The 27,327-nt window shown below is 49.2% G+C and overlaps 2 protein-coding genes across 3 annotated transcripts; one reads left to right on the forward strand and one right to left on the reverse strand.

Moving 5' to 3' along the window:
* Nucleotides 1–1,940: 1,940 nt before the first annotated feature.
* On the reverse strand, nucleotides 1,941–21,950 carry WFIKKN2 (WAP, follistatin/kazal, immunoglobulin, kunitz and netrin domain containing 2). Of its 2 annotated transcripts, none has more exons than XM_061455423.1 (2): nucleotides 21,780–21,950; nucleotides 1,941–4,725 (listed from the first exon to the last, which is right to left on the reverse strand). In XM_061455423.1, the coding sequence occupies exon 2, from the start codon at nucleotides 4,654–4,656 to the stop codon at nucleotides 3,214–3,216; it is 1,443 nt and encodes a 480-aa protein (XP_061311407.1). In that variant the 5' UTR covers nucleotides 4,657–4,725; nucleotides 21,780–21,950; the 3' UTR covers nucleotides 1,941–3,213. The 2 variants fall into 2 exon arrangements, with proteins under 2 accessions (XP_061311407.1, XP_061311406.1); XM_061455422.1 differs by lacking the exon at nucleotides 21,780–21,950 and adding an exon at nucleotides 6,865–7,500.
* LOC133270327 (ankyrin repeat domain-containing protein 40-like) lies at nucleotides 21,346–27,091 on the forward strand. Its single transcript, XM_061455425.1, has 5 exons — nucleotides 21,346–21,525; nucleotides 22,421–22,569; nucleotides 24,252–24,809; nucleotides 25,327–25,502; nucleotides 26,224–27,091. Exons 1-5 carry the CDS (start codon nucleotides 21,392–21,394, stop codon nucleotides 26,365–26,367), a joined length of 1,161 nt encoding a protein of 386 aa, XP_061311409.1. The 5' UTR covers nucleotides 21,346–21,391; the 3' UTR covers nucleotides 26,368–27,091.
* The last annotated feature ends 236 nt before the right edge of the window (nucleotides 27,092–27,327 follow it).

Genomic DNA, 27,327 nt, shown 5'->3' on the forward strand with positions numbered 1-27,327 from the left:
TTGCTGCTTCCCTGGCCAGTGTCTGCACACAGAGGAGAGCTTTGAGAGTGGCCACTGGCCATGGCCACATGGAGCTGGCATCCTTCCTCCAGCTCTTCCTCAGAGCCTCACACAGGCACTCCTGCTCCTTCCCACCCTGCTGCTGTGCAAGGAGAGGAGTCAATCAGGCTTTCCTGTGTCTCTGCCTTGCACACATTTAATACAAACTTTAAACACTGGCGTTGCCTCCCAGCTTTCTGACAACCTAGAGAGATGTGCCCAGACAGCAGGGTGGAAAACCGAGTGCGTGAGCAACACAAAAGGGATTTTCTGATCAGGAGCTGCATGCAAGCACCTATTAGGCTTGCAAAGGCTTTAACAACATCCTCCAGTGCTTGCCCTGTGCGTAGATTTTCCTCAGGCGGGCTGACTGGTCAGACTTGAATTTTAGGCTTCTTAAGGATTTAATAAGAGGCTGAACTGAAATGCTAGCTTTGAGTGGAGAGCTACATTCCTCAAGGTCAGAAGGTGGAGAGGGTTAGTCCTGTGCCATGGGGACGTGCGGTGCTCCCAGGATGGCCCAGTGAGGAGGCAGGGGGATGCCCATTGCACTTCTGCAGTGCCATCCTACAGGCACCACAGGGCTCAGAACCCCACGGGCTTGGGTGGGAGCTACACGAGTGTGGCTGTTCTGCGTCTGGGAGCTGGGCTGGCAATTCAGTGTCCTTCTTCCACTGCACCACATTGGAAAACTGACCCAAAATGTTCCCCATGCAAGGAAGTCCTTGCACACCAGAACTGCAGCGTGCTTAAGAGTGCAGTGAGCATGCATGCTTAGTTCCCACGGGTTCCAACCAGGAGTAAAAGCTAAGATGGCATTTTAGACCCCAGGTTTAAGCACTGTAACATGCTAGCTGGAGGTGCAATGAATCGTTTGCTTTCTCCTCTCAGCTACGTTTGCATCCCAGCTCTTCTGGAACAACTGGGTACACGTCTCCCGAGTCCCTCCAACCCTCCCACACTTGCAAAATCCCTTAGCTTTTTTGGGGAAAAAAAAAGAGCCATATAAAGCCAGTCTTTATTACACCACTCTCCAATGCTGCTGTGTTAAAAGGATGGCAGGAACATGCCACTTCCTACGGCTCGCTTGCAAAATGACAGATGAGCCATCGGAACAGCAGCGCTTGTCACAGCCAGGGATGATCCGGCTGAGGTGCCAACTGCTTCAGAGGGCAGCTCCCAGTGGTCTTCACAAGGACGTGCACAAGCAGCATGGATCTTTAGCTGGAGTTTTTCTCCCATAGGAAAGGTACAACTGAAACCCAAGCGGGTGTTTTCTTGCTCAGCAAATCCAATCCGGGCTCCCCTCCCTCCCACCCAGCTTCTGAAGTTCTACAAATAACTGGAATTTTAGAGCATTTTGGGCATAACCCAAGGCCAGACCACTGGGAGAGAGGAACCCACTTCTCCATCACTCTGTGGTCTTTATCCATGGGTCAGCTGCCAGCGCAGCGCATGGAAAGCCTTCACAGGAACCAGAGCTGGACTTATATTCAATGCTGTTACCCTCGCTTTCTCCCTTGAACAGCAAAATCCCCACCATGCACAGACTTTAGGGGCTTTAGAGCCTCACACATCATGCTGAAGGCCAGCATCTGCTTTTTCAATCTCTTTCCCTTATCGTACCAAGCCCCAACACATGCCTGCATCCCCAGCACTGGGCACCAACCCGTGATGCGAGCCCGTTAGATGGCACCCTGGGGTAGTGCTCGCTGCACCTTCCTTCCTCTCACCCAGACGTGTCTTGACACTGGTCCAGCCTTGAGCTGGCCTTTTGTGCGAGGCAGAAAGCTCTGGGCACCGCCGTAGTAACTCGCTGCGCGCACCGAACACAGAGCAACGGTAAGGCTCGCCATGCCACGCTCGCCCCTCTTCCCTGCAGGGTCAGTCCTCAGCAGGGATTTTCCAGGATCCGCCTTTTCTTTATTTAAGGATTTCTGCATAGGCAAATGTTACACTGCTGGGGGCACACAAAGGTTAAAATGATCAGTCCTATGTGTACGCACATGCTCACTCCCACAGCCCGTGCTGCTGTTCTTGGGGTATTTAAACGTATGCGTATATACAGTGGGCTGGAGGGAAATGTTTGCTGTGGTTTGAAGGAGGGCTCTGACAGGGGCTCACTGATGAATGCCTCTAAAGAGTGTCCCCTCTGTGTGTCTGTGTCTGCGCAGTTCAGTTTCAGCAGCTCTGTGTCTGTGTAACACAGTCTGCAGAGCGCGTATTGCCCTTTGAATTCTGTTCTGACTCCTCTTGCTTTACTCCTTTGCCTACAAAAGAAGGATTTCTAATGAAAATAAGCAATACATTGCTGCACGAGCTCAGGTATAAAGGGTTTTCACAAGCAGGACAACTGGCAGCACACTGCCATCCTTCTGCCTTGGATTTTTTGTGATAGAGAATATACTGATGAAAGCAAAAACAGGGAAGTGCAATGCGATGAGGGTGTTTGCTGACCTTGCTCTGATGACCGAAAAGTCATTTCAGGGTGAGAATGTGCCTTGAGCTTCTACAGGGACCTGTTGTGCTGGGCATAGGATCAAGGGAGATTTTCATCCAGTAGGGATTGCAAGATAGGTAGTAGTTGCCATTTAAAAACGAGGTGCGTTCCAAAGAAAACAGCTAGGAAGATTTCAGTTACAAGAAGCAAATTCATAATGCGTGGATTGGTTAAATGTGCACAGTTGTAAATACAGACAATAATTTACAAGCTTTTCTCTTGAGATACTAGTGCTGCTATAAGGAGACAAGCATGTGACTTACTTATAAAGACTTACCATAGCATTTCCATACTGTAAATGAGCCTGATTAGGTTGACATTAGCTATTACTTGAGCTGCGTTCCAATTAGCTAAACAAATGCTATGAATTCCGTCATTTCTGATGGAAGCTACACAAAACTCGTCTAATTACCGCAGTGAGTCATCTAGTTAAATGGTACTTCTATATGGACAAATTGATTTCAATGCGAGATTAATAGCCCTTTGCTGCTGTTTTACGTGCTTGCCAAAGACCATACTACATTGTTGCTAAGCATCATTAATGGATTAAAAGAAAGGTTCTGCATAATTCCTACAGTGGATCTTCAAGCAGCTTGTTTAGTTCGTGCTCTAGCCTAGCGCTTGTTAGCCCTACGTAACACATGGGTCTGGGAGGCTGCCACGTGTGAAGGAGGTTAATGCAATCCCAGGAACTCTTTCAAAAGCTCACAGGTTTTCTTATGGATGACTTCGCGGAGCTTCCGCACACGCCGGACGCTGGAGGTGCCCACAAAGCTGTCTGGCTGCAGGACAGCCATGCCGTTGTGGACATCTCCCATGATGATGAGCTGGCCATCCACCGTGGTCATGTTGGGACATGGGCAGCTCCAGTCCATGTTCAAAAGGGTGATTTCTAGGGGTTCTTTCCCCAGGAATTTTAATCCCATTTTTTCATCTTTGAGAATCTCCTCCACTGTCACCAGGGCATGTCCCGAGTCTTGGTCTTCCGTCAGCTCTGTTATCCGGCCCAGGATAACAAAATCACTTTTGCAGAAGCTGGTCACCAGCTTCTGGCGTGGTTTGCAAGCTTTGCAGTGCGTGTTCTTTGGGAAAGGGCACATCTCTTCACAGGCCTCCCGGCTCTCAAAGTTGTTCTCATTGCCTCCACACCCGCCGTAGATGAAGGACTGGCACTGTTTCGTCAAGCTGTTGTAGGCCCATCGGGGCTCATAGGCTTTGCAGTGCCCTTGGAGGGCTGGCAGGTTGCAGATGTTGATGGGGCCGTTCATGCACGTTAACATACAGTTCTCATAGGTCTCAAAGTGGTTGAGGTTGCTGTTACAGTTCCCATAGATGAAAGTAAAGCAGTTGTTTTTCTTTGCATCATAGTACCACCTGGTCTGCTCTTCCCCACAGTCTTCACTGTCCGGTTGCTTCAGGCACTCATCGGTTGGAAAATGTGTTTTGTTTTGGGAAGCTTCTTTGGATGTGGGTTCCCCTTTGATGACTGACAAAGGGAAATCAGCCCTGAGAAGACCACCGCTGTTCTGGGCAGTGCAGGTGTAGATGCCAGCATCTTGGAGCTGGGTGTTGTAGATGACCAGCTGGGCGATGTTGGTGACCACAACGTTCCCTCTGACGTGATTTGGTTTCATGATGACTTTGTCTTTCCCGTCGACCTGCTTCTCCCACGTGATTTCTGGCTTGGGTCTCCCTGTAACGTCACAGAGGAAGCTGACGGTCTCTCCCACATAGACAGACTGATGGATGGGGTTGTTCACCAGAGCAGGGGGCAAGATATCAATGACTGTTGTCTCGGAATAGGTAGTAGTAGGGCGAGCTGTTGTTTCTGGTGGGATAGGGCTGGTGTTTGGCCAGGTAAGATGGTACCTACAGGTGACTACGTTCAGTGTAATGCCTTTGATGCAAGCTTCTGCATCCATGTAGCACTTGTTATAGTAGGTGAGCCCGTCAGAGGCACAGGTGAAGCTCGGCTCCTTCTCACACCTATCCTTGCACTTGCAGACGGGTTGCCCGTCCCAGATATCACACTCTGAGCCTTGCTGGATGCACATGAAACGGTCACAAGTTGCCTCCTTGGGCATTCCCACCGGCCCTTTTTTCCCCTTGACGTCCATGTACCGAGCTGCCACACAACTCTTAGTTCCACAGACATTGGGGCAGCACTTCTCAAAGGTCTCACACTCCTGTGGGGAAAGAAGACAGCCCAGTCATTCCTAGGGGCAGAGCAAAGGCCTTTTTTAGAGACCCAACAATCAGGGAGCCCAGAAACTCCCAAGGTGTTAGCTCAGGGGACCTGGTCTGCCACAGGTATCTGGAGTCTGAAACCCAATATCCCCAGTAATGAATAGAAACATCCCCCCAGCACCTCCTGAGTGGTTTCTAAACGCACTGGGGGTCCTGAGTGCTTCAGGAGAAGACTTTTGAGGAGGAAAATGAATTTCTGTTTCTTAAACACTAACCTCATCATAACTCTTTCCTAGAGTCACATGGGCTGCTCAACTACTGAACCAACAGCCCCCCTTCTGCACTCTCCCAAATGCCTGAGGACAAGGCCTGAGAAACAAAAGCGGATGGAAAGTCTTATCATATGGCTGTAGGCAGTAATCCTTCTTATTTTCCACAGAAGTATGTAAAGTATTATTTGAATTCCCTGAGACTAACAGCCTACTCTTGGAGGTGAAACTGCCAAGGATTTGCAATTGTTCACATTGTAGCTGAAATAATAGAATATCTCAAAAGTAAGGAAATTCTTGCTCCAAAAATACTTTTTTTCTATGGTATTTAGGAAAACAAACCCAAAACAGCTCATTATGGCTTCTCTGTCCTATTTTAGTCCTATTTTCAAATGCATCATCGCTCTTGTAGTGATTTATTACACCCCATCTCAGCTACAGTCAGCTCTAAATTGCAGTTAATTTTAGCAGAATTCTCATCTTCTGTGCAGAAAAGGTATTTGATATGTGTGATCACAGCTGCTGGGCTGTCATGGATTAAGGGACCACGAACACTGGTACCATGTACCCAACGGGGCACGCTTCCACCGTGTGTTAAACCCCTACAACCCCCCCGAAACCCAGCGGCTTTCTCCGTAAGTGAGAACAAAATGTTTCTTAAGCTACCAAACCAAAAGCTTCCCCTGAGTCCAGTGTCCTTTCCTTATTGGGAAAAGGATGACCTAATAACATAACTCTTTCCCCATTTCCAGCTGCACATTGCTGGGTTTCAGAAGCAAAGTCAGAAACCAGAATGGGTAATGTTTTCAGCTGAGGTTGAGGAGCGTGGCTCTTTAGAGTCCTTGGTGCTCACAGACCACTCACTGCAGGCAAGTATTTTTAACCAATGACTTCTGGCTTTCAGTTTTTGACCAGTCAATTATTAAAACATCCTCCCCTGCTCCTACTGCTGGGGTTCTGCAAGTGTTTTTATATCCATTGCTGCACCTGGTAGCTGGAACAGAGGAGGCTTATTTGGGAATGGTGAAAGTAAAAAGAGCACCTTCATTCGCAACACATGGGATCCATCTGAGCAAATGTCTTTGTTTACTTGATGGCCAGCATTTTTCTCTATCATTATTTTTTTTCCTCCACTCCTTTTAGCCTTGCAAAACCAACCTGGCTGCGGAGCATAAACCCAAGGACTTTTTCAGCACTGTACATGTTGCTGGAGCTTTGCTGTTGGACATGAGGTAAGCGGCAGGATGAGCAGGTATTTTCAGATGCCAGCTTGAGCTGGCGGTGCTGACAGGTTGAAAAATGAATCTGGGGGTTGTAAGCTAAGCACATTTTGAGCTGGGAGCATCACAGAGAACATCTGCCTGGTCATTTCAACCGTGCCCCTGTTTTGCACTCCAAGCACGCTTTGTGTTTCAAGTGCAGCAAAGACTGATGATTTACATGTTAAATCAAACCATTTCATTCAGGATTCCTCCCAGGAGTATAAAGCACTGATGATGGCCACCAACAACAAAGAGCATGGTGACACTGCTAAAATACCATGGATTGGCCCCAGGGCATGCTGAGTTCTGGAGTATCAAATTCAGACCTTTCTTTTGACAAGAAAGCCAGGAAAATGATCAGAGGGAGCGCTGTACCCACATCAGCATAAGTGACAGCAGCCACACAGCTCCCCACCTAACTGATAACTCATCAAACCTTTGCTATTTCCTACAGATCACAGGTCAATTAAATACATGCACTGTCTGCATCGAGTCCTGCACGGTGCCGGTGCCTTCCCAATGGGAACAACCCTTCCCATCGGGTGCAAACAGCCCACCACCAGACCCCATCGCCCGCACCACGGAGGTAGAACCGTGCATCACTCACCAGGTCAGCTTCGCACTCTCTCTTGCAAGTGCTCTGCGCATCCACCCACAGGTTGGGGTTCATGTCATTGGGGCATATCCCAGCGTGGGAATACCGGATCGGAGGTAGAGCTCTCCCTTTCAGAGAGACCTCCAGAAGCAAGAGGACACTGCTCTTCCCCAGCAAGATCCACATCCACCGAGTGAACAGCACCACCAGCATCTCAGAACTTCTCCAGGGCAATGGCAGGGACTGAGCTGGAAGTAGTTCTTGTCTGCCTGGGGCTGCTTTGCTTTGTTTGTAAGCCTTAAATTTTCGAGGAACCCAAATGCACTTGACTTCGGTAAAAACTTCAGCAAGCTCCTTCGCTGCCTCTGCTGATAGTGCAGCGTGGTCTGAACCTCATTGGATTAAAGGTCCTAGGAAGTTACCCCCTTATTTTAAGAGAAACGCTAATAGTCTGAGCAGAGTTAGCTCTATTTATACCCTGCCTCTGTTAACAAGTCAGAAAAAGTAAACTTGATTTCTTTGACAGGCACACGCTTCCTATGTCCTGGTGGCAGTCAGACAGATTTGTTGCAAGAAAAAAAAGCTGGAAAGAGTTCAAAAGGCTGGAACTGGCATGGTGGGACCCCTGCATGTTTCTGAATGCAGGGAGGCCTTCTTAACCCCTTTAGACCTAAAGTACTTCCCTATGCTAAGAATGGCATTTACTTCTGAAAGAGTACTTGTCTAAATAACACGGACCCGCGGGCAGGGGATTTCCCCACGGCAAGGGGCTACACAATCACTTGCTAAAAGGAGCAAGTAATAGGATTGAAGCAATTAAAGCTCGAATATCATATTTTAACAAAGGAAGTGGGGAAGAAATAACTGATTTAAACTCAGGAGCGACAAAGCTGTCGTCTTCACTGCTTCTCCCGGGGCTCCTCCGGGCTTTTTTGCTTCTCTTTGGTGGGGAAGGTTTCCAGGATGCCGAGTTTAATGCTGCCCTCCGAGCCCACCAGCAAGATGTTAAAAGTGTCCCTGAATTCCTCCACATTTCCTGACAGCCAGATCCCATTGTACAGTGCATTGCTGACCCCTTTAACAGCAACGACAAAAAAATAGTACAAGTTCAACTCTATGGAAACCTGCATAAAGGAATGTACAGCATTTTTGCATCGGGGGGCGGGGGGGAAATGCAGTCAAGCTGAGTTCCTCGGTCCCTGATTATTACAGCAAGGGGCTGATCCTGCTCATGCTGAACACGTGCCAAAAGCCAGGGACGAGCGGCAGAAGCCAGAGTCGCTCAGCACCTTCCAGGATTAGGGCCTTGGGGCTGAGCTCTGGGCTGGCTTGGATGGATCCTGCGTGGTGCTAAGAGCCAGGTGAGTTTGCATCCCACGTGGGGGTACAGCAGGGCCAGACCAGCAGCAACAAGTCTGTGCCCCATTCCCAGTGCTGCAAAGCCAACAGACCCGGGCACAAGCAACCCCTTCAGCAGAGCTTTTCTGTTGTGTTTATGAAAGTGGGGCTGGTTTCATGGCTGAGCCTGGTCCTGATTCTCCCCTCAGTGATGACAGCTCCCAACCAGTACAACCAGAATGAACTGGGCTACATGCAGGCAACACCCCAGGGCCATGGGGCTCCCCAAAGCACAGCAACTGGGAGTTTCCCAAGGATCACCTAGGAAAGGAAAGAAGAGCCTGGACCCAACCTGCCCTCGGCTGTGGCATTACTGCGGCACCCCAGGCTTGTAGAGAAGTTGTGTGATTTGTGTGGCCGAGTTAACGATAGGCACCGCAGTTGAATCACTTGTGACGTGCAGGGAGAAGTTTTCCAAGCGAGTTATTTATAAGGAGCGAAGTCAACCACCAGGCAGCCGCTCCTGCAGCTGATTTATCCTCTCCAAACCTTAGGAAACCTGCACGGCACTCGTACAAAGCAACATGTTTTATTCAGCGCTTGTTTACAAAGGCGAGCGCAGCGCCCTGTGATGCCTCAAAAAGCCGACCAAAAATGACACATTCCCAAGAGGTACTTAAAATTCTTACAGCTCTATTAACAACAAAATCCCATGTGCGAGCGGTTCTGTTGACTAAACAAAGACACTTTATGTGCTAAAACTGACTACAGATCGGCTCTGAAACCAGCTGTATGTGGGTCTCAAAGAGGGTGGCTATCCCGGGTGATGGGATGACCCCAGCAGCTGCTGTACATGCAGGGAATTTGCCCTCGGTCCATGCCTTTGCCACCGTGTAGCTGTGGATGGCGTTTCTCCCTCCCATATGGGGTCTTTTAGGGCTGTTTTACCTCCTTGCCCACTGAGGCAGAGGTAGGGAGCTGGTGAGTCCGTGGGGCTCTTGCAGCCTCTATCTTCTTGTGACAGAAAGCAAGCTTTGGCCATGTTAAGTGAGAGAAGCACCAGTGTGGACACACACTCCATGGGACTCCCTTCCAGGGAGTACAAAATAACAGTCTTATGTTTTTCCCCTTCCCAGACTAAAGATCCCTTGCCCAGAGGCACATTTCAGCTGCAGGGCAGGAGAGTGAGACTCTATAAAGAGTCAAAAACTGGCTTGCATCGGAAACCGGTTTGCATCAACTGCTTTGCTGTGTCCTCCTCCATCCACAGGGGTATTCTCCAGGGACAGGTAAGTCCCACTGCTGCTTTCTGCTTTCAGCTCCCAGGTACTGTGTTCAGTGTGTGACAGGCAGGATGCTGGAGCTCAGGAGGTGACAGGTTAGCTGGAAGGGAAGCGGCATGGGACATGCAACTCAGCTGATTTAATTGTGTCCCTGTTGCAGGTCGGTGGGGTCGTTCAAGGAAAGGCCATTTGAATGGCTGGATTTGATGTGTTGTCACCCCAAACACGGGGGTAGTGCTTGGCACAGCGGAGAGGGGCAAGGACATTCCATAGGAGCTTGGGATAAAGGGCAAAGCAATTATCATTAATGACAATGATGGTTTTGTTGGGTCACTGTGCTATTAGAATGAGGCACAGGAAACCCCTGTTAACTGAGAAATGTGTTTCAGCAGAACTTTTGCATAGGAAGCCTCTTTGGGGATCAAATCCTGGCCTAATCCAATGGGAACTGGACAGACACTGTGCCCCTCTGGCTCCCATTGCTCCAGGAGCAGGGAGTGCTCAGCCCCATGAAGGATCAGGCCCTCGGCTGCTTGAGCACAGCCAGGAGAGAGGAAAACAGCGCCATAAATCTCACTGCGGGCAGGGGCAGGGAGCTCCCGGGGTCAGAGGAGGCAGCGAGGGCTCTGAATAACCCTCGACAGCCCCGTCCCTGCCAGCGCAGCCCGGACACGCGGTTACCCATCCTGAGCGGGAGGGGACACCAGCCCCGCGCTGCCCCCGGCTGTCCCAGCACAGCCAAGCTCTGTCCAAGGCACTCGGTACCTCCTGGGCTCCATTGGGAGCTGTTTTCTCACCTGGTTTAGATGAGTTTAACTCCACTGACCCCGTGGATCTGACTGGGTACTCCAGAACAACACCAGTTAGTGCCGGGTGTGAGCTGGGGGCTTTGTCAAGCTCCCTGGGCATAGCTTTTCTGTTCTTGTTTATAAAACACAGTGCATTTTTTCTGTAGTATGAGGCATAAAATAATCCTCATTCTCCATTTCTGTGAGCAAATCTGTTATGAACACTGATTTTGGCTCCTCTTGTCTTCCTCATATCAGGTACTGATGTGATAAAGAGCTTCCCAAATGAGTTCAAACCTTAGAAGAAACCCCACTACTCCCTCAAAATCCCCCTTTCTGATCCAGGCGTGGATCCGGGGCTGGCGGATGGGGAGCTGGGATCAGCTTTCTCTTCATCCCAGATGGATAAACCTGAGCCCTGATGATGCAAAGGAACAACCAAGATCTGCTCCCAGCAGTGGGGATACAGGATCTCTGACCACCCTGTGCCCCATACATGTCCATCCAACATCACACCACAGTCCTGAAAAGGCCTGCTAGGATGCCCAAGGGTCCTGGTTAGGGCTGTTGATCCAGAATTGGCTTAACTGCTGCTGGGTTTTGTGCATCACAATTTCTTTGCCCTTTTTCTTACTCTTCCAAGCTCTTCTATAGGATGTCCCTGCCCTTCTCTGCTGCACCAAGTGCTGACCCACTGTGATCTACTCAAGGAGGGAAATAGGATTCTCTGATGCACAGGGAACCTGGTACTAACTCCCTGCCCCTTCTCCTAAGCAGGGCATTAAACCTTCCCTGCTGCAGGGACCCTGCTCCCACAGGCAGCCCCAAGGACATGCTCTTCTTTAGCCCCATCATCATCATCATTCATGCTCCTTATGTGGCTCCTGGTCCATGCACAGATGCAAATGTGGTGCCTGAACAGAAAAGTACTTTAAAAAAAGCCCCTAATTCTGTATCATTTAGGAAGTAACGATGTTCCCCTCTGTGTGTAAAGCTTATTGCACTTAAAGCTGATAGCCAGACATTTGAGAGGGAACATCACTGCCAGAGCCCTTCTGAAGCGCAGCTGCCAACTGCTTGCCTCAAGCAGGAACGTTGCTTCCAAACCCACAAAGAAATCCAGATAATGCCTCAGGACCACAGATTCAGCTTACTTTGGACTACAAAAAGGGCAAATCTTCCCCTTCAAGTGATGCCCCACTCCCACAAACCTTGGGAGAGCCTGCTCAGGGGATGGCCAGGAACCCAGGATGCCTGGATGCCTCCCCGCGTCCCTTAGAAGGGCGCACATCTCATGCTGGCCGTGAGGCTGGCCAAGCGAGGAGGATTTTTGGCACCGTGAGCTGCACCTCTGAACATCAAAGCAAAGGCAAAGGCTGCTGTGCTGGCCACCTGTGTTGGAAGCACACAGATATGAGTAGGGCAGATTTGGGCCGAAGCTATGCGACGGCAGTGGTGTGCCTGGATCCTGTTTTCAGGGCTGTTCACGTGCATAATTAGCAGTGGAAGCATATTTCAGTTTCCCCACAGTGCAGATCTTTGTCTTGGCTCCCATAGCCAACAAACACTGGTTTTAACTTCTAAGATAACCCATCTGAGCAGATAAGAGCGTGTACGGACCGGCTCGGGGAGCCGCGGGTACACTGAGAGCAGTGATTGCTCACCACAATGAGCATGCTGCCTTACATGCAGATGCTCAGTAAGCAGAAGTTAATGTAGTTAGACAAAAAGGGCTCAATTTGGGGGGGGGAAGGAATCAATAATGTCAGGGAGTTTATTACAGGGTTATGGGCCACCTGCTAGACCCCAGCATTAAGCAAGCGTGATGCTGTGCTTCGGAGAGGGCTGATGGTGCCGCGCTCAGACAGGGCTAGCGCCAGGATTATTATTTTATGCCTCAGCAGATGGCTTCTGCTCAGGGGTTTTATCTTTGAGTGCAGGCACACGACTGCTCATTTGCTTTCTCTTGCTCTGCTAACGTAAGCTGGGCAGGAAGCAATTGCCAGTTTGATGACGGTTCATTATTGCTAGGTTTATTCAGTCTGAAACAGCGCAGCGAGAAGCAAAGAGGGCACAAAGGAAGACACTCAACCAGTTAGTAGTGAGAGATGGGGAAAAGCTGGGCTCAGAAGCTTGTCTTCCACTGGCCCCTCTCTTTCTGTCTCTCTTTGGGTATCCCCATAGATAATTCAGGGGTGCCATAGAGCTGGTATCTATCGAGACTGCAAGGGTCAAATGTTGAGAGTGAGTTCATCCCACCTTAGAGCAGGAGGGTCTCGGTCACTTCCCAAAGTCCCTTCCAGCCCTGTTCTCTGGCACCCTCAATGTGGAGTGAGACCTGCTCCATCCAAGCTTCGAGTTAGGGAAATCTGAGATCTGTGCTGCAACCTGGAACACTGAGAGACAGAAATCACAGCCACATTGCAGGGCCAGCACTGTTCATGTCAGTTATCTGCTTCCATGATGTACAGGCTGGACAAGAGCGCTGTCACCTGCTGAATATGGGGAGATATATGGGGATATATGATATGGGGATGGCTGCATCCTGCACTGAGGCACAGCTGTACCACAGAGGCTCAAGCACCTCACTTTGTTGCAGGTTTTACTAACTAGCAGTAAGTTTTGTGGCTAGCTCAACTAACAGCACTTTAGGAAACTCTGGAACTCCGGCACCCATTCCAAGGTGTGCAAATGGAGATGTCCCCATGTCTTGCAGCAGCCATAGGATGAAAACCTCATTGAACTGGTGCATTTGCTGCTGCTGTTTATGATTTTCACGTTTGGTTCTTGGTTCCAGGTCATTCTGAATGAGGATAACAGCGAGGTGCAGGCCTGGCACGTGCTCAGGCTGAGTGCTCAGCACATCTTCCACCAGAGCCGGTGATGCTTCTCCGGGAACGTGAGTTAATTTAGTTCCACATGTAGGAGGCTAATGAATATTATTAGACCCATTGCACAGATTGACTTCAGTCTGCGAATGACCCTCTTTTAACCTCCCTCATTTACTCTTAGGAACTTAAAGCAGGGAGGAAATCACTTACTGAGTGTCACACAGCAGCAGCCGCAGAAGGCTGGAGCCCCCAGACCCTGCTGCCCACCCCATGGGCACCATTTCCTTGTCAGAAAGCTAGTTCAATACAGAAATGTCACGTTGCTTTTGTTTGTGATGTGATTCAGCTTATTAAACAGTAAGGTTTTAACCTGCTGTGCTAATTCAATTCAACACAACCCCATCATCTTCCTTGAAAACCCAGTTCCTCCTGGTTTGTGCTGTAAGCCTTAACTGACTTCAGCATGAAGGTCCCATCTCACTGTCGCTCTGAGCTGTTCCTTTTAGAAAGCTTAAGAACCTACTGGTGGATGGGGGTTTGTCAGGTGAGATAAAGGTGAGATAAAAACTGCTGCACCGTTGCCTGGGTTTGTGCTTCATTGTGAGGCTTCAGCAACCCCCTGAATCCATTGAAGTCTGAAGCCCTCGCTGTGGCTGGGAGCCTCTCCAGCTCCCAGCGACTGGGCTTTTCATCAGGCAACAAGCCAAGGTTGTTGGCTTCTCCAGTCAACCTGGAAGTGCCAGAGCTCCTCCGAGGGTTTGGTATCCAAAACTTTGCTATAAACAATAATTAATGTTCACAAAATGGAGCTATTTCCATTTCTGCAAAATGCCATCAAATCCTTTTAGCGTCAGTTCTGTCTTCATGGAATTTAAACCTAAATTAGGACAAAATTCCTTTTAACTGAAGAGTTATTGCCTTCATTTGCCTTTGCTGGCTGTTAGTGGTCCTGGCTGCCACTCAGTGCATCCTCCAGCCATGCTCAGTGTGACCTCAGCCAGGAGCAGTCCCTACCTGGTAGCTTGGCCCTGTGGACCGGATAGAACACATCATACGGTCTGCACTGCTGGAACCTAGACGATGGCCATCAGAAAGGGTGAGTAAATCTCTTCTGGCCCACTGACACCCCACTCAAAATGCCCACAGGAGACTAAATGCATATGTGGCATTAACAGGGTATTCCTCTCCTGCCGTTCATTCAGCAGCTGATCTGAACACTGGCTGGAAGCGCAAAGCAGTGATGATCTACTTCCATTGAGCTTTCAGGTACCAAGCCACCCCTGCCTGCCCTGGTAATGGGATGTTTGTGTTCATTAGTGGCTCTTTTCATTGTAGCTCTTTCTGATTCCAGCTAATTCAACACACGTTTGCATTTTGATCTTTTACTGTTTGCAGTGTGAAGAGAGCACCTGCAGCCTACACCGCAGCAGGGTTCACTGAGAGGCAGCACTTTGTTATCCACAGCAGCTTGGTCCTCAATTGCCTGAGGTGATGGTGGCCAGCAGAGCCATTGCAGGTAACGTGGCAGAGATTCATGTGGTGTAATCGTTATCGTTTTCCCGTGCCTCCAGGGCCTGCACGTTATCTACCCAATTGCCAGGATTGTGTTTTAATGACAGACGCAGCAGGCTCCTTTGAGCCGGGAGGTACAAAGGGATGGGAGCATCGTTAGAGGCAGCGTTTCAAACGCTCCGTAATGGCCTCAATATTCTGCTGACTTCAAAGCGGAGCGGGGCGAGGTTACAGCCAACCACGCTTGGAAATCCCACCCAGCGCTTGAGTTTTCTTGACCTGAAGGCCAGTTCAGCAGCTCTGCTCCCACAAAGCAGCTTTCAGGAGTCCTGTAAAAGCGGCTGCAGTGATTTCAGCCCTGGGTTCTCATGGTAGCAGCATGTGAACGGTGGAAAACCCAGAGGACAATCCAGCCCTCCCAGGTTCTCATTGCTCTTCTGCAGATGTCGGGCTGGCAACGCTCTGGCTCTCTCCTCATTGGCTGGGGGGAAGTTTAGGGCAATGGGATTCCTAATTAGGTACTTTGGTGAAGGTACTTAGGTACTGGGGTGAACTTTGGTACTTAGGTACGGGGTGAGCTCCTTCAGTGGAACAGGAGGATCTGGGGAACCCTCACATAGCCTTTGCTGTGCATCAGCCATGAGAACAAGTTGACTTATGTGCTTGGAAAATCTTTACGCTAACCCTTCAAACCATCTCTTCCCATCACAGAGAAAAGGGTCTTGAGTTCATTTTCCTTTGGTGTTTCTTCTTTTGTAAGTTTACACGTTTTTCTTTCATGTTTCTCCAACTCCGCAGTCACAAAGCTCTGTGCAGGCTGGGAAATCAGACTTTGTCATACATTTCCACACATTTCCATAAACTAATTCCCTCTTAAAATCAATTAGATTTGTCGATGTGGAATCGTGATCAACATGGGACCCATTCCTGCCTCTGCCACTGTGAGCCTAGACCACACACTGCCTCTGTGCCACAGCCTCCACCCCTCTGAAGGGGACCATAAAGCTCACAAGTGACATCAGTTTGTCTCCTAAATCCCTGCTCCTTGCCATTGCCACAGCAGTGATGTGCGTGTGTGAGGTGTGATCTGCTGCAACCCCAAAACCGCCTGGAAACTGTACCTACAGCCATTTGTTTGCATGTCTTAAGCTGCAGCTTAAGCAGGACCCTTTCCAGCTCACACACACATAGTTCTTTTTTTAACTTTGCCATGGCTTTGAGACTAATACCACTGCTGTTTCAGAACATATACTGGGTTTGGACTTTCTCAGCTCCTTCTCGGTTTCCCTGAGGAATCTGGCGTACCAACGGCCATGGAAAACCAGGTTAAGCGCACAGTAGAGGCTTTCATGGCCCCTAATCTTGATGACAAAATTATTTGAACAAACACTTCTTGTGTCACCAATATATATTATGTAAAACCTTGTGACTTTGATTATGTGTCTATAATACAGATTAGTCTGTTTGGGTGTTTGGTGCTGACCTCCAATAAGCTCCTAAAGTATTAGCAAGAATTTGCAAGTGACAGGCAGGCAGAGGTGCTGCTCTGCCTAATCCCATTCTCGAAACTCAGGCTATATATGTCTGAACAGTTTCTGTTGCTTTCCTCAAGGCACGGGGTTATTTCTTTCTCTGCCCCCACTGCCTTTGTCCTACTCTTCACTGCTTTGATGTATCACGAATGTTGGAAGATTGAGCTAACCTTGTGGATCAGAGCCAGGAAGACAGCGAGAACAAATTTAGAATAGGAGGCAGAGAATGTACCAGCTGGGAGGTGATGCTGTCAATCTCCATGGAGACCTCTTTAGTTACAGCTTTGCTAATTGCTCTGTTGAATTGTATAGCGTCTGGTTGAAAGCCCGTCCAAGTCAATGGGGAGTTTCTAATTGACTGCCCATGTCTCAGGACCATGAAGAGTGCACAGGGCACAGCCCCTAAGTTATGATTTGCATTTCTGGCTTTCTCCTTGAAGGCCAAAACACATCCTCAGGAGAACCCAGACGCCATGATCTGGTCTCCTGCATGGGGAGACAGCTCCTGGGACAAGATCCACAGAGGCCTTTGGCTCTGAACACTAAATAAGACATGGCCCTAGGCCAGCTGAATATATTTGCCCCATGTCCCCAGGATGAGCCTGTTTCATGGCTTGGAAGAGTCAAGTGAGGGACCGGAGGCACAGGCAGAGAGGAATGCCTATAGAAAAAGCAAAGGCAGCCCCTTGTATGCTCAGGTTCCTGGGTTAAGACATCTCTTGGCTCACAGGGGCCTGGGGACCCTCCCCATGACTGCAGCTCAAACAGCAACAGCCCTCAAGGGGAGAAGTTTGCAGCTCAGGCTTGAAGTTTGAAGCCAAACTGGCTTTAGACACTAATCCACTGAACAATTTCCAGTTGTTATCAAAATCTATTGGACTTCTTAACCACGAGTCCCTGAGCTGATGTACCACCCCCCCCAGGTTCCAGTGCTCCAGCCTGTTTGTTCAGAAATCAGTTATTTGCCCTGCAAATAGGAACAATGTTAAATTACCAAATGGGAATCAGCCACACACCTGATGTCTTAGGGATTTGGCTGCAAATAACCATGCCCCCAAAAAGCAGTGCCCTTTCCCACCCCGCCCTCCTCATCAAATCTCACTGCATCCTGCATCTGTGTGCACGTGTATGCGCACACCTACTAAGGAATCCCTTTCTTAGGCACTCAGCTCCCCCATGAGCCCCCATGGGATGCTCAGCAGGGCTGAGAATCCATGGGATAGCTGTTTGCTCCGTGATTCAGGGATGCTCCCCGTGGCTCAGACCTGTCCTAAATCCCAGCCCCCTTCACCACTCTCAGCACTGCAGTTCCTGGCTGGTGATTTGGTGAGAAGAGCTGTGATTTAAGGTCAAAAGAAAGATGACCGGTGAGTCCTCTGCAGCTTTGCAATGGAAGGATCTGTTTATCTCATCAAGAATAGAGAAGCTCTGGTAGAGCTCCAGCCACCCTGCCTCAGGTGCTCCTCCTGCCTGGCACTAGAGAGCTGGGAATTACTGGGTTCAAAGCTCCTGGGTTACCTTTGGCTCCCCTAACAGCAGGCAGGACACAGCAGGCACTTCCAGAGGATGACTTGTCTGTGCTGTTCACCCAGGACGAGGTGAATCAGCCCCTGTGCTCCATGTTTTGTCCCGTAGGCATGAAGCGAGAGTTGGGTGACGCAGGCTCAGACTTGGTAACGTGGAGCTTCAAACTGAACCTAATTCACCTACAGACTCTCACACGGGGGGACGTCCATGGGGCCAGCACAAAACCTGGTGTAATATAAATCAGTTCTCCCTTGTGGCTTTGCCTTCGCCCTTTGAGATCATCCCCTCTGCATTCACACACTCATTGGAAGGCCCAAAGTGAGCAGCGTAAATGAGTTTACACCTACGTGAATATTTAGCTTGACTTCTAATTCATTCCATCTTTATTCCCCACCAGTCCTGCCATTTCCCTGAGCCTTAATGCCATAACAGCTTTAAATCTCTCTCTCTCTGCACATGAAGTATAAGGTTTAAGGTTCTGACTGTCCCTACGTCTTATTTCTCATACCCTTACACAAGTGCAGGGTTGGTTGAAACTACTAGCAGTGTTATTTTGGTGGGTTGGGTGAGGACTGGGTGCTTCAGTTTGACTGCAGCACCGTGTAACTGGGGATGAAGCCTTCTAAAAGTTGTTCAATAATAGTTTTCAGTGATTGAGAAAGTGGTTAAAGGAGTCTGGGAATGAAACCTGAAATGCAAAGAGAGTGGCAAATTTCATCAGCCTGAAAAAACAGGAGCAAAGAGCAAACACAGACCGTGGTTTCTCCAAAAAAGGAGAAAAGAACCAATGCAGAGGTTCAGTCACAGCCGGAAGCTTGTAGAAAGACAGATATTAAAACTAAACCAATACAATCTGGCACACTTGCTCTGAGGACAAAGAATGGCCCAGCTATTCCTTGCGGTTACTTCAGGCAGCAGCAGGATGTCCAGGCGTGGCTCTGTGCTGCCAGGCATGCCCAGTGCTCCCAGTGATGCCCAGTGGATGCGGTTCCCCCTCAGTGGTGAGGGTATGGGGAGCTCCTGTAAATGCACCACGTAAGTCACAAAGCAAACACACCAGCACTGATCTGAGCTCCATACAAACTCTGGCTATGGCTCAGAGCTCAGTGTACTCCTACTGAAGGCAAAGGGACTGCAGCCATAAGCTCGCAGCACCGGGTGCGATCCCCAGCATCTTCCAAAGGGGATGGCCCTGTACCAGCACCTGCACCACATCTTAATCCGCACAGCCCATGCTTCTGGTAGGGTGATGTATCCACACTGTGCCCTACACAGGTACAGGCATCATCAGAGCACAAACCCAGCAGCCATAGGGGAAAGGGAAGGTGCAGGGACAGAACACGCCCTTGGTTTTGCTCAGGTTTGGTGCATGCAACAGGTCCGAGGCACGAGCAGGAAGGCTGATGGCGGCAGCGGGGAGTTTGAGTTGAGTGAACTCGCTGCTAATCCTCTTCTACACAGCCTTTCTTGCGGGAGGAAATCTTATGACTGCAGGGAGAAGTACATTGTGTAACCAAGCAATGGTGAACCCGAGGTGCATTTAACAGGGCTTGGCACGAGCACGACACAGTGGGATACTCATCCCGAGAGAGCGTGAGAGAGACCACCTCAGTGCATCACCCGCCGGCTTCGAGTCCTTAAAAGCCCTGGTGCGGCCTTGGGAAAGGAGCCTGAAACAGAGGGGAAAGAGCCTAAAGAAATAGAGGGGAGAGAGAAAAAAAAGGCAAAAAGCCCCATAACCCTGCAGGAACCAGCTCATCGCACAGGGCTGCCCCGCGCCTGTGCTTGAAACACTGCACAATGTCCCTCTGCAGTGCGCAGGGCTTCGGAACCCGCAGGATCGGAGCTGTGCTACGGATGCACGCTATGGATGCACGCTATGGATGTGCTCAGACGAATTCAAAGGCGTTTTACAATGGCAGCACAAAGCCGCGCTGCGGGCTCCTCCGCCTGTTCCGCGCTGACATCTAGTGGCACAGCGCAGTTGTGCTGATGGACCAGGACCCGGGTTGATGTTTTCAGCCCTCCTGCTCCTAAATACCATTTCCCCAGTGGTCTGACAGATGTCACCGCTGGAAAAGGCTGTTTTGCCTCTGTATCCTATTGGGTTTTAGAATCATAGAATGGTTTGGGTTGGAAAGGACCTTAAGATCATCCAGTTCCAACCCCCCTGCCATGGGCAGGGACACCTCACACTAAACCAGGTCACCCAACCTGACCTTGAACACTGCCAGGGATGGAGCATTCACAAGTTCCCTGGGCAACCCATTCCAGTGCCTCACCACCCTAACAGTAAAGAATTTCCTCCTTATATCCAATCTAAATTTCCCCTGTTTAAGTTTTAACCCGTTACCCCTTGTCCTGTCACTACAGTCCCTAATGAACTAGATTTAAGAAGCTGAGATTTAAAGCTTTTACGGTGTGCAAGAGAGTGTTCCGTGTCCTATAACACATCGCCAGGTCTATGCATTGGTGTGCCTCTGCTTTACAGAAGGGACCATGGGTTAAACGGTGTCATCATTTACGATGGTTTTACTGAGAGTTAAAGGGATGTTGGGCACAGCAGTGTCCAGCTGCAGGCCGCCTGTTGTTGCAGTTGTCCCTGGGTAAATCTTGTTGGCAAACCATTGCCTGTGTCGGGAATCAAACTGGTTCTCCTAGTACTGTTGTGTCCGTGGGTACGAGCCGGGCAAGGCTTTTGCTCAGGCTGTGGTGTGAGACGAACAGCGTGTGATCGGTGTTAGAAACCACCACGGAGTCACTGTGAGACCTCTGCCATAGCGACAAGGTCTGGTGTGAGGCGTCCCTGCCCATGGCAGGGGTTGGAACTGGATGATCTTAAGGTCCTTTCCAACCCAAACAATTCTGTGATCCTGTGCAGGATGTGACCACTGCTTGTGTGTGCTCCTCTTGTGTTCAGAGGGAGGGAGGTTGCAGGGATGCTGGGCACTTGCTTATGGAAACAGAGAGGCCTGTGGGGCTCAGCTCTCCCAGCGGGTTAACAGGAAGGTGGTAGCTCTCTTTTGCTGTGCTTTGAAGCATCATTTATAGTGATGGATAAGCAGGAGCTGTTTGGACGGGTATGGTCTTCCCCTACCTGCCACTTCTGCTGTGGTGCAAAGTGATGGCATCCCAAGCCCTAACTTAACCAGTGTGTTAAAACCGGTGCTGCTGATGAGGAAAGCGCAGCACTAAAAGAGAGGCACCGAGAACCCACCCAGCTGAGCACTGGTTTCCCATTGGTGGCAGGCACCGGGGCCAAAACAGAAACCCTGCGGTGAGAAACGAGCTCCCCAGCGCCCGCCGCACGGGTTTAACCAGGAGCCGGGGTGCACGGGGAGCACCCGAGGGGTCCCGCTGCCAGCCCAAGGCTTTGAGCCCACGCGCGGGCTCCCTGCCGGGGCGGCCGCACCACGGTGAGGGGGCTGGAAGGCAGGAGCCGGGCTCCGCTGGCCCTAAACGCCCCGCGGAGGGCCGGGGAGCGGCGATGGCCCGGCTGCTTCCACGCTGCCCGGCACCGCCTCACGCCGCCGCTCGGAGTCGGGCCCCCCCTCGCCTCCCCGCCTCGGCCCGGCCCCGGGCACAAGATGGCGGCGGCCGGAGCTCAGGCCCGGGGCGGCGGGCGGCGGGACCGGGGAGGCCCCGCGGAGCGGAGCTGAGGAGGCCGCTCGGCCCCCGCCGCCTCCTGACGGGCCCCGAGGGGGGCCGGGTGTGCTCCGGGCCCGGCCATGAGCGGCGCGGAGGAGGCGCGGGAGCTGGAGGAGCGGCTGCGGGAGGCGGCGGCGCTGGGGGACGCGGAGGAGGTGCGGCGGCTGCTGCGGGCGGGCGCGGACATCAACTCCCGCAACGAGATCAACGGCTGGTGAGGGGCCCGAGCGGGGCACGGGCTGCCGGGGGGGGGGTTGGCCGGGTGCTGGGCTCCGCACGGGGCTGGACACCCCCGGCCTAGCGCGGGAGAAGCGAGTCGGGAGCTTCGGGTCGTGCTGTTGACCGGAAAAGAAGCGCTAATCTCGGGAGGCTTTGAGGTTTGCGGCCAAAGAGGATCACGGTGAAGGGAGGGCAGTGTCCTGCCACCGGCCACCACAGCCCTGCTCAAGGGCCTCATGGCACAGCTACCTGAAGGGAGGATGGAGTGAGGTGGGGTCGGTTTCTTCTCCCAAGGAACAAGGGATGGGACAAGAAGAAACGGCCTCAAGCTGCACCAGGGCAGGTTTAGATGGAGCTGAGGAACAATTCCTGCCCCAGAGGGTGCTCAGGCACTGGAACAGGGCAGGGCTGGAGTCACCGTCCCTGCAAGTGTTCACACAGCGTGGAGACGGGGCCTCAGTGCCATGGGTTAGGGGTGGTCAAGGTTGGACTTGATGTTAGAGGGCTTTTCCAACCTGGGTGATTCTGTCATTCTGTGTCCACCAGCAGGGCTCACTGGGACAGCAGCAGTCACTCTTCATGCTGTAGCAAGGCAAAACGGGGCCTTGCTCTGCAAAACTTAAAATAGATTCATAGCTTTAACAAGGGATGCAGTGAAGGAAACTTTATTCCCAGTTACTGTCGCTTTGTGTGTAATTCAGGTGAATGAGGATGGGTGTGTGAGGAGGACCTGGGAGCAAGCTGCTCTAGTGGAAGGTGTCCCTGCCCATGGCAGGGGGTTGGAACTGGATGAGCTTTAGGGTCCTTTCTAACCCAACCCATTCTGGATCCTAGGAGCAGGGACCACAGATCTGAAGCTTACAGCACAACCTCTCCTTCCTTCCCTGCAGGACCTGTTTGCACTGGGCCTGTAAGCGGAACCATGCACAAGTGGTGTCCTGCCTGCTGGAAGCTGGAGCAGATCCGCAGATCCTCACAGCCAAAGGAGAGCTGGCTGCACAGCTGACTGCCAAACCAGACATCCGGAAGATACTGGGAGGTACCGTTCCCATCTTAAAGGTCATCTGGGATTCTGGGACTAAAGACTAAACCGGTTTTAGTGCTTTTACCCGAGGCAGTAGACTGGCAAAACTTTGGTTAGGACTTTTGTGTCTCACTCGATAGCTCTGATTTATAACTGTAATTCATGCCTTTATTATTATGGCAATTAGACATGGAGTTTTCAGGTAGGAAGGCCTTTTATTCTGCATGGTGTCATCAGGAGATTGAACAGCTGTGTACTTTGGAAACACACTGCTGCAGTCCTGTTTGCTGTCATTAAGCAGCAGGTAGCATGTGGGCTGCAAAGAGAGGCTTTTGCCATTGCATTCTTACGTTCTCTGACCATAAGAAATGCTACAAATCCACTCAAAACTGCAGCATTTCAGAGGTTATGGCTTCTGAGCATGTTACACTGTGACTTGCAGTATGGTTAATTTTTGCTCCATAGCTGTGTCATCTTACACTTTCCCTATGTGCAGGAAACCTGGTTAGAGGTATGTGAGACTCCTGCACACTGTTAGTGCCTGTTTCCATCAGCATATGGGGACTGTGCTCCAGATCAAGATTTTTAAGTGCTTCACCTTTGGAAATGTTAACTTTCTATCTCCTGCTGACCGCACTTAAATTGCTCTTTACTATGATGCATTCTTACATTAACAGTTCATGGTTATTTTACATGAAATTGCAGCTAAATCACAACTGAGGTCACAACAGTCACCACTGCAGGAATGGCATGTTACTTGCATGAGCATTTTTTGTGTTCTTTGGCCAAGGTGCTCATCTCTTGGCCTTAGTTCATGGAAGATGACTTGAGTTCTGTTGTTAACATCTAAACTGTCAAGTGTGTGTGAACTCTGTTTGTAGTTGTAGTTACCTTGTATTTCTGTCCAGCTTTCATGTATTTCCTGGGGAATAACACATATCACTTATATTCCCCTAAATGGTTTTATTCTGGGAGTGTAGGGCTGTTGAGCAGATCTTTTTGAACTGCCTTGACATGAGTATCAACGTCCTGTAATCCTCAAGTCAGGCAAGAACGGCATTTACTGCAGTACTTTAAGGCAAGAGCTGGCTTAGGTATTACATCAAATAGTCACTTACCTGAAGAAATACTCAGTTTAAATGACTGGCATAAGTCATAACAAACTATTTACAGCACTGTTAGTAAAAGCATTATAAAATGAATTTTAGCAAAGAACTACTGGTCATACAGTTCCTTTGACAACAATGGAGTAACACTGCTGGAGATGATGTGTCCTTCAATGGTTGTTTTTTTCCCACTTTGCTTTTAAAAGACACGGTATATTTTAAGAGCCTGTAGATTTTTCTTTCATTCTACAGCTCCTTGCCATCCAGCTGTTACCATGCTTATGACACATCAGTGTCATCATCAGAATGATGATGTTTTAAGACACAATAGAAAAACTATATTCAAAATGAGAAAGATCTATCCAATATGCTTCATCCCTGGCAGTGTTCAAGGCCAGGATGGATGGGGCTTGGAGCAAGCTGCTCTAGTGGAAGGTGTCCCTGCCTGTGGCAGGGGTTGGGACTGGATGAGCTTTAAGGTCCCTTCCAACCCAAACCAGTCTGGAATTCTATTATTCTATGATAATAATATGGTGGGGTTTTTTTTTCCTCTCTCCATCCCCTAATCCCATTTTTAAACTTCATTAGTAGAGGAAGAAACTGAATGTCAAGGAATGAAGGATTTCAATTTACCAGTTGTTGCGAACTACTTGGCCAGCCCTCCATTCCCTTACGTTTACACCGAAGAAGGCATTCCAGACAGCCCGGCAGAATCGCAGAATGAAAGCGCTTCCATCTCCTCTGCCTCCCGCTGTGAAACCAGCCCTTGTTCATCAGCAGCTCAGGTTGAAAGCATCTGCACCCCTACATCCTGCAACAGCGAAGATGACTTCCCTGCACAAGCCGCTGCAGAGCAGCTGCCCACCTCACCACCACCTCCAGCAGCCCCGGAGTGCCCCCAGCCAGCAGTGCCCAGTGTCCCCCAGCCATTGGTACCCAGTGTTCCCAGGCCAGTGGTACCCAATGTCCCCACACCAGTGGTACACAGCATCCCCCGGCCAGTGGTCCCCAATGGCCCCATCTGCCCATCACCTGCGCTGGCAGCACTCGAACAGGCCAGACCTCTGCAAACTGACAGTTCACCCACTGGTCCTGCACCATCATTCCAGCCCTTTTTCTTTACTGGAACTTTCCCGTATAACATGCAAGGTAATGAAGTGTAATTTCTCATTCTTCTATTTATATTCTGTTCCATGTTTTTGTTACTGGGTCAAAGATGAAGAATCATTTCACTTTCTGACTCATGTGGAATAGAGGCAGAGATGTTCAATTCTTTGGCCAAAAGTACATCCTGCAGTGCTAAGTAAAACATTACACTGTGTTTAAACATGGTAATACTTTGCAAACCAAAGGAAGGATCAGTCCAAGCAACGTAACAATTCAGATTTTGCATCATATGATACAGCATCAAATACATTTCTGGTAGTTTGGTCACAACTTGACTTGGAACTGGATGGATTGGATTTTTAACATTATAAACATGTTTTCCCTGTGTATTTTTGCTGTTCAAATGGAAGCTTCTATTAACTGCTTGATGAGATAGTAAGTATAGCATTATAAAACCTGACTTCAAAAGATAATGGTAGATACTTTAGTGTTAGATTTGGGTTGGGATTTCTTTGTTTTGTTTTGGTATTTTGGTTTTAATCTTTTTGTTTTCAATCAGAACTTGTGCTTAAGGTGAGAGTCCAGAACCTCAGAGACAACGACTTCATTGAAATTGAACTGGACAGACAAGAACTGACCTACCAAGATCTGCTCAGAGTGAGTTGCTGTGAATTGGGTGTTAATCCAGAGCATGTCGAGAAGATCAGGAAATTACCCAACACGCTCCTAAGAAAGGTAAGAATTGGAATCGGCTTCATTTGACTTTGCAGAGAAGGTATTTTTGTAACGAAAATTGACAAAACATGGCCTTGTGTTAAAACTGAACTGCCTTAAACTCACAAATCCAAAAGGATGCTGGACTTTTCTTAGAACTTTGTAATTTACCTAAAAACATTCTTGTTGAAATAGGGGCTGAGTATGTCGGCTCCTATTTCAGCGTGAAATTAGTACAGCTTGACTTTTTAATGTATCAGAAGCAGTGCATTAGGGTGCTTTTAACATAATTGCGATGTTCTACTTCACTGTTTGCTTGCCTAAAAGGAACAAATAGTAAGGGTAAAAAAAAAAAAAACACAAATTGGCATGTGAAGAACTTAAAGATGTCATTAACAAATGAGCATGCTCTTCTGTTCCCAAAATACCTCCTGGGGTCTGGAAATGAAATGCATTTGGTCACAACCCTTACTTAAGTGACATGCATTAAGTGCAGGCAAATCATAATGAGGTTCAAGGAGAAATAACTGTAGTTTAAGGAGGAAAAAACCCAGAATGCTTCAAAAGAAAGAGCAGATACTGGCAAGATTCTTTCCTATTCTTATTTATTCCTGTCATTGGAATGAATGTGTGTGGAGGTGTGACCTCCCTGGAATTTTAGTTTTTACTGCCTTTAGCTATTATCACAAATAATAACCAGGTCTGTTTAGAATAATGCATTGTTCTGTCTGGTCTTTACAAGGACAAGGATGTTGCCAGACTTCAGGACTTCCAAGAGCTGGAGTTAGTCCTTGTGAAAAGTGATGGCTCTCCTTTCCGAAACGCTGCATCCACTTTGATGGAGAGGCAATGCTACAACAGCAGAGCATCAAAGCTGACCTACTGACTCTTCCAGTGCAGCTGGAGGATGGAAACCTGGTAATTCTCCGATGATGCTGCCTTTGGAAGGCAGTAAATTAAGCGTGTGTAAAACCTTAAGTTATTGTTAGGGTTACTATTTTAACTAATAGTTTATTTTTTGTATTTAATATCCCTTTTGCTTTTATTTTTTTATTGATACTGGATTCAGATAAGGGATACCTCATTTGTCTACTAAAACCACATGCTTCCAGTGTCTTTCAGTGAGGTTTATTGGTTGTATTAGGCAACAGAGGGCAGGAAAGACTTAATAATCACTGCTGTGAAAAGTGTGTTTACTCCACTCTTTGACCAAATAGGACTCATGGAAAAGATTCAGGAAACTCTCTGTGTGTATATATATATTTTTCTTTAAACTTCCTGATTAAGTTACACATCAGAGGGTATTTGGCATACAATGAACAGGTGCTCTCTATTGATGTAAAACTTGCAAGTCTTTGTATAAGTCAGTCAGTCTCTTGCCCCTTCCCAAAGCCTTGCTAAGGTATGTTGTCTTGCCTGCTGGGGCTGGAAATATTTAATGCTCTGAAGTGACACAAGAAATAATTTCACTGGGGCTGAAAATAAGTGGAGAAAGAGTGTCACAATTAAATGTCTTTTTCCCATATTGTAGCTTAAGCGATGGCAGCCTTCTACCTCCACAAATACAGCAGCCTCTTTAATGCTTAATTAAGTCCCAAAGCAAGTTAAAGTGCCCGGTTGAAAGCCCTTCTGTTTGAGGAGCCAGGGAAGGGATCACAAATCCATGCCTATGGTTTTAATTAACTATTTTCCCTGAGGATGTAAGGAGACTGTGCATTACTCCAAAGCCAGTCCTGTTAATTCAGGTAACGTCCTTATGGCCCACCCTCACAGACCAGTTACAGGGTGCATGGTTAGTTTCTGCCCTGTGAGAAGCAGAAGCACAACAGTATACTCCTGAGGTATC

Source organism: Pezoporus flaviventris, unplaced genomic scaffold (assembly GCF_033815535.1).
Source record: "Pezoporus flaviventris isolate CSIRO_AGI_PZ_B2104156 unplaced genomic scaffold, CSIRO_AGI_Pfla_v1 ptg000020l, whole genome shotgun sequence".
In the NCBI taxonomy this organism is placed as follows: Eukaryota; Metazoa; Chordata; class Aves; order Psittaciformes; family Psittacidae; genus Pezoporus; species Pezoporus flaviventris.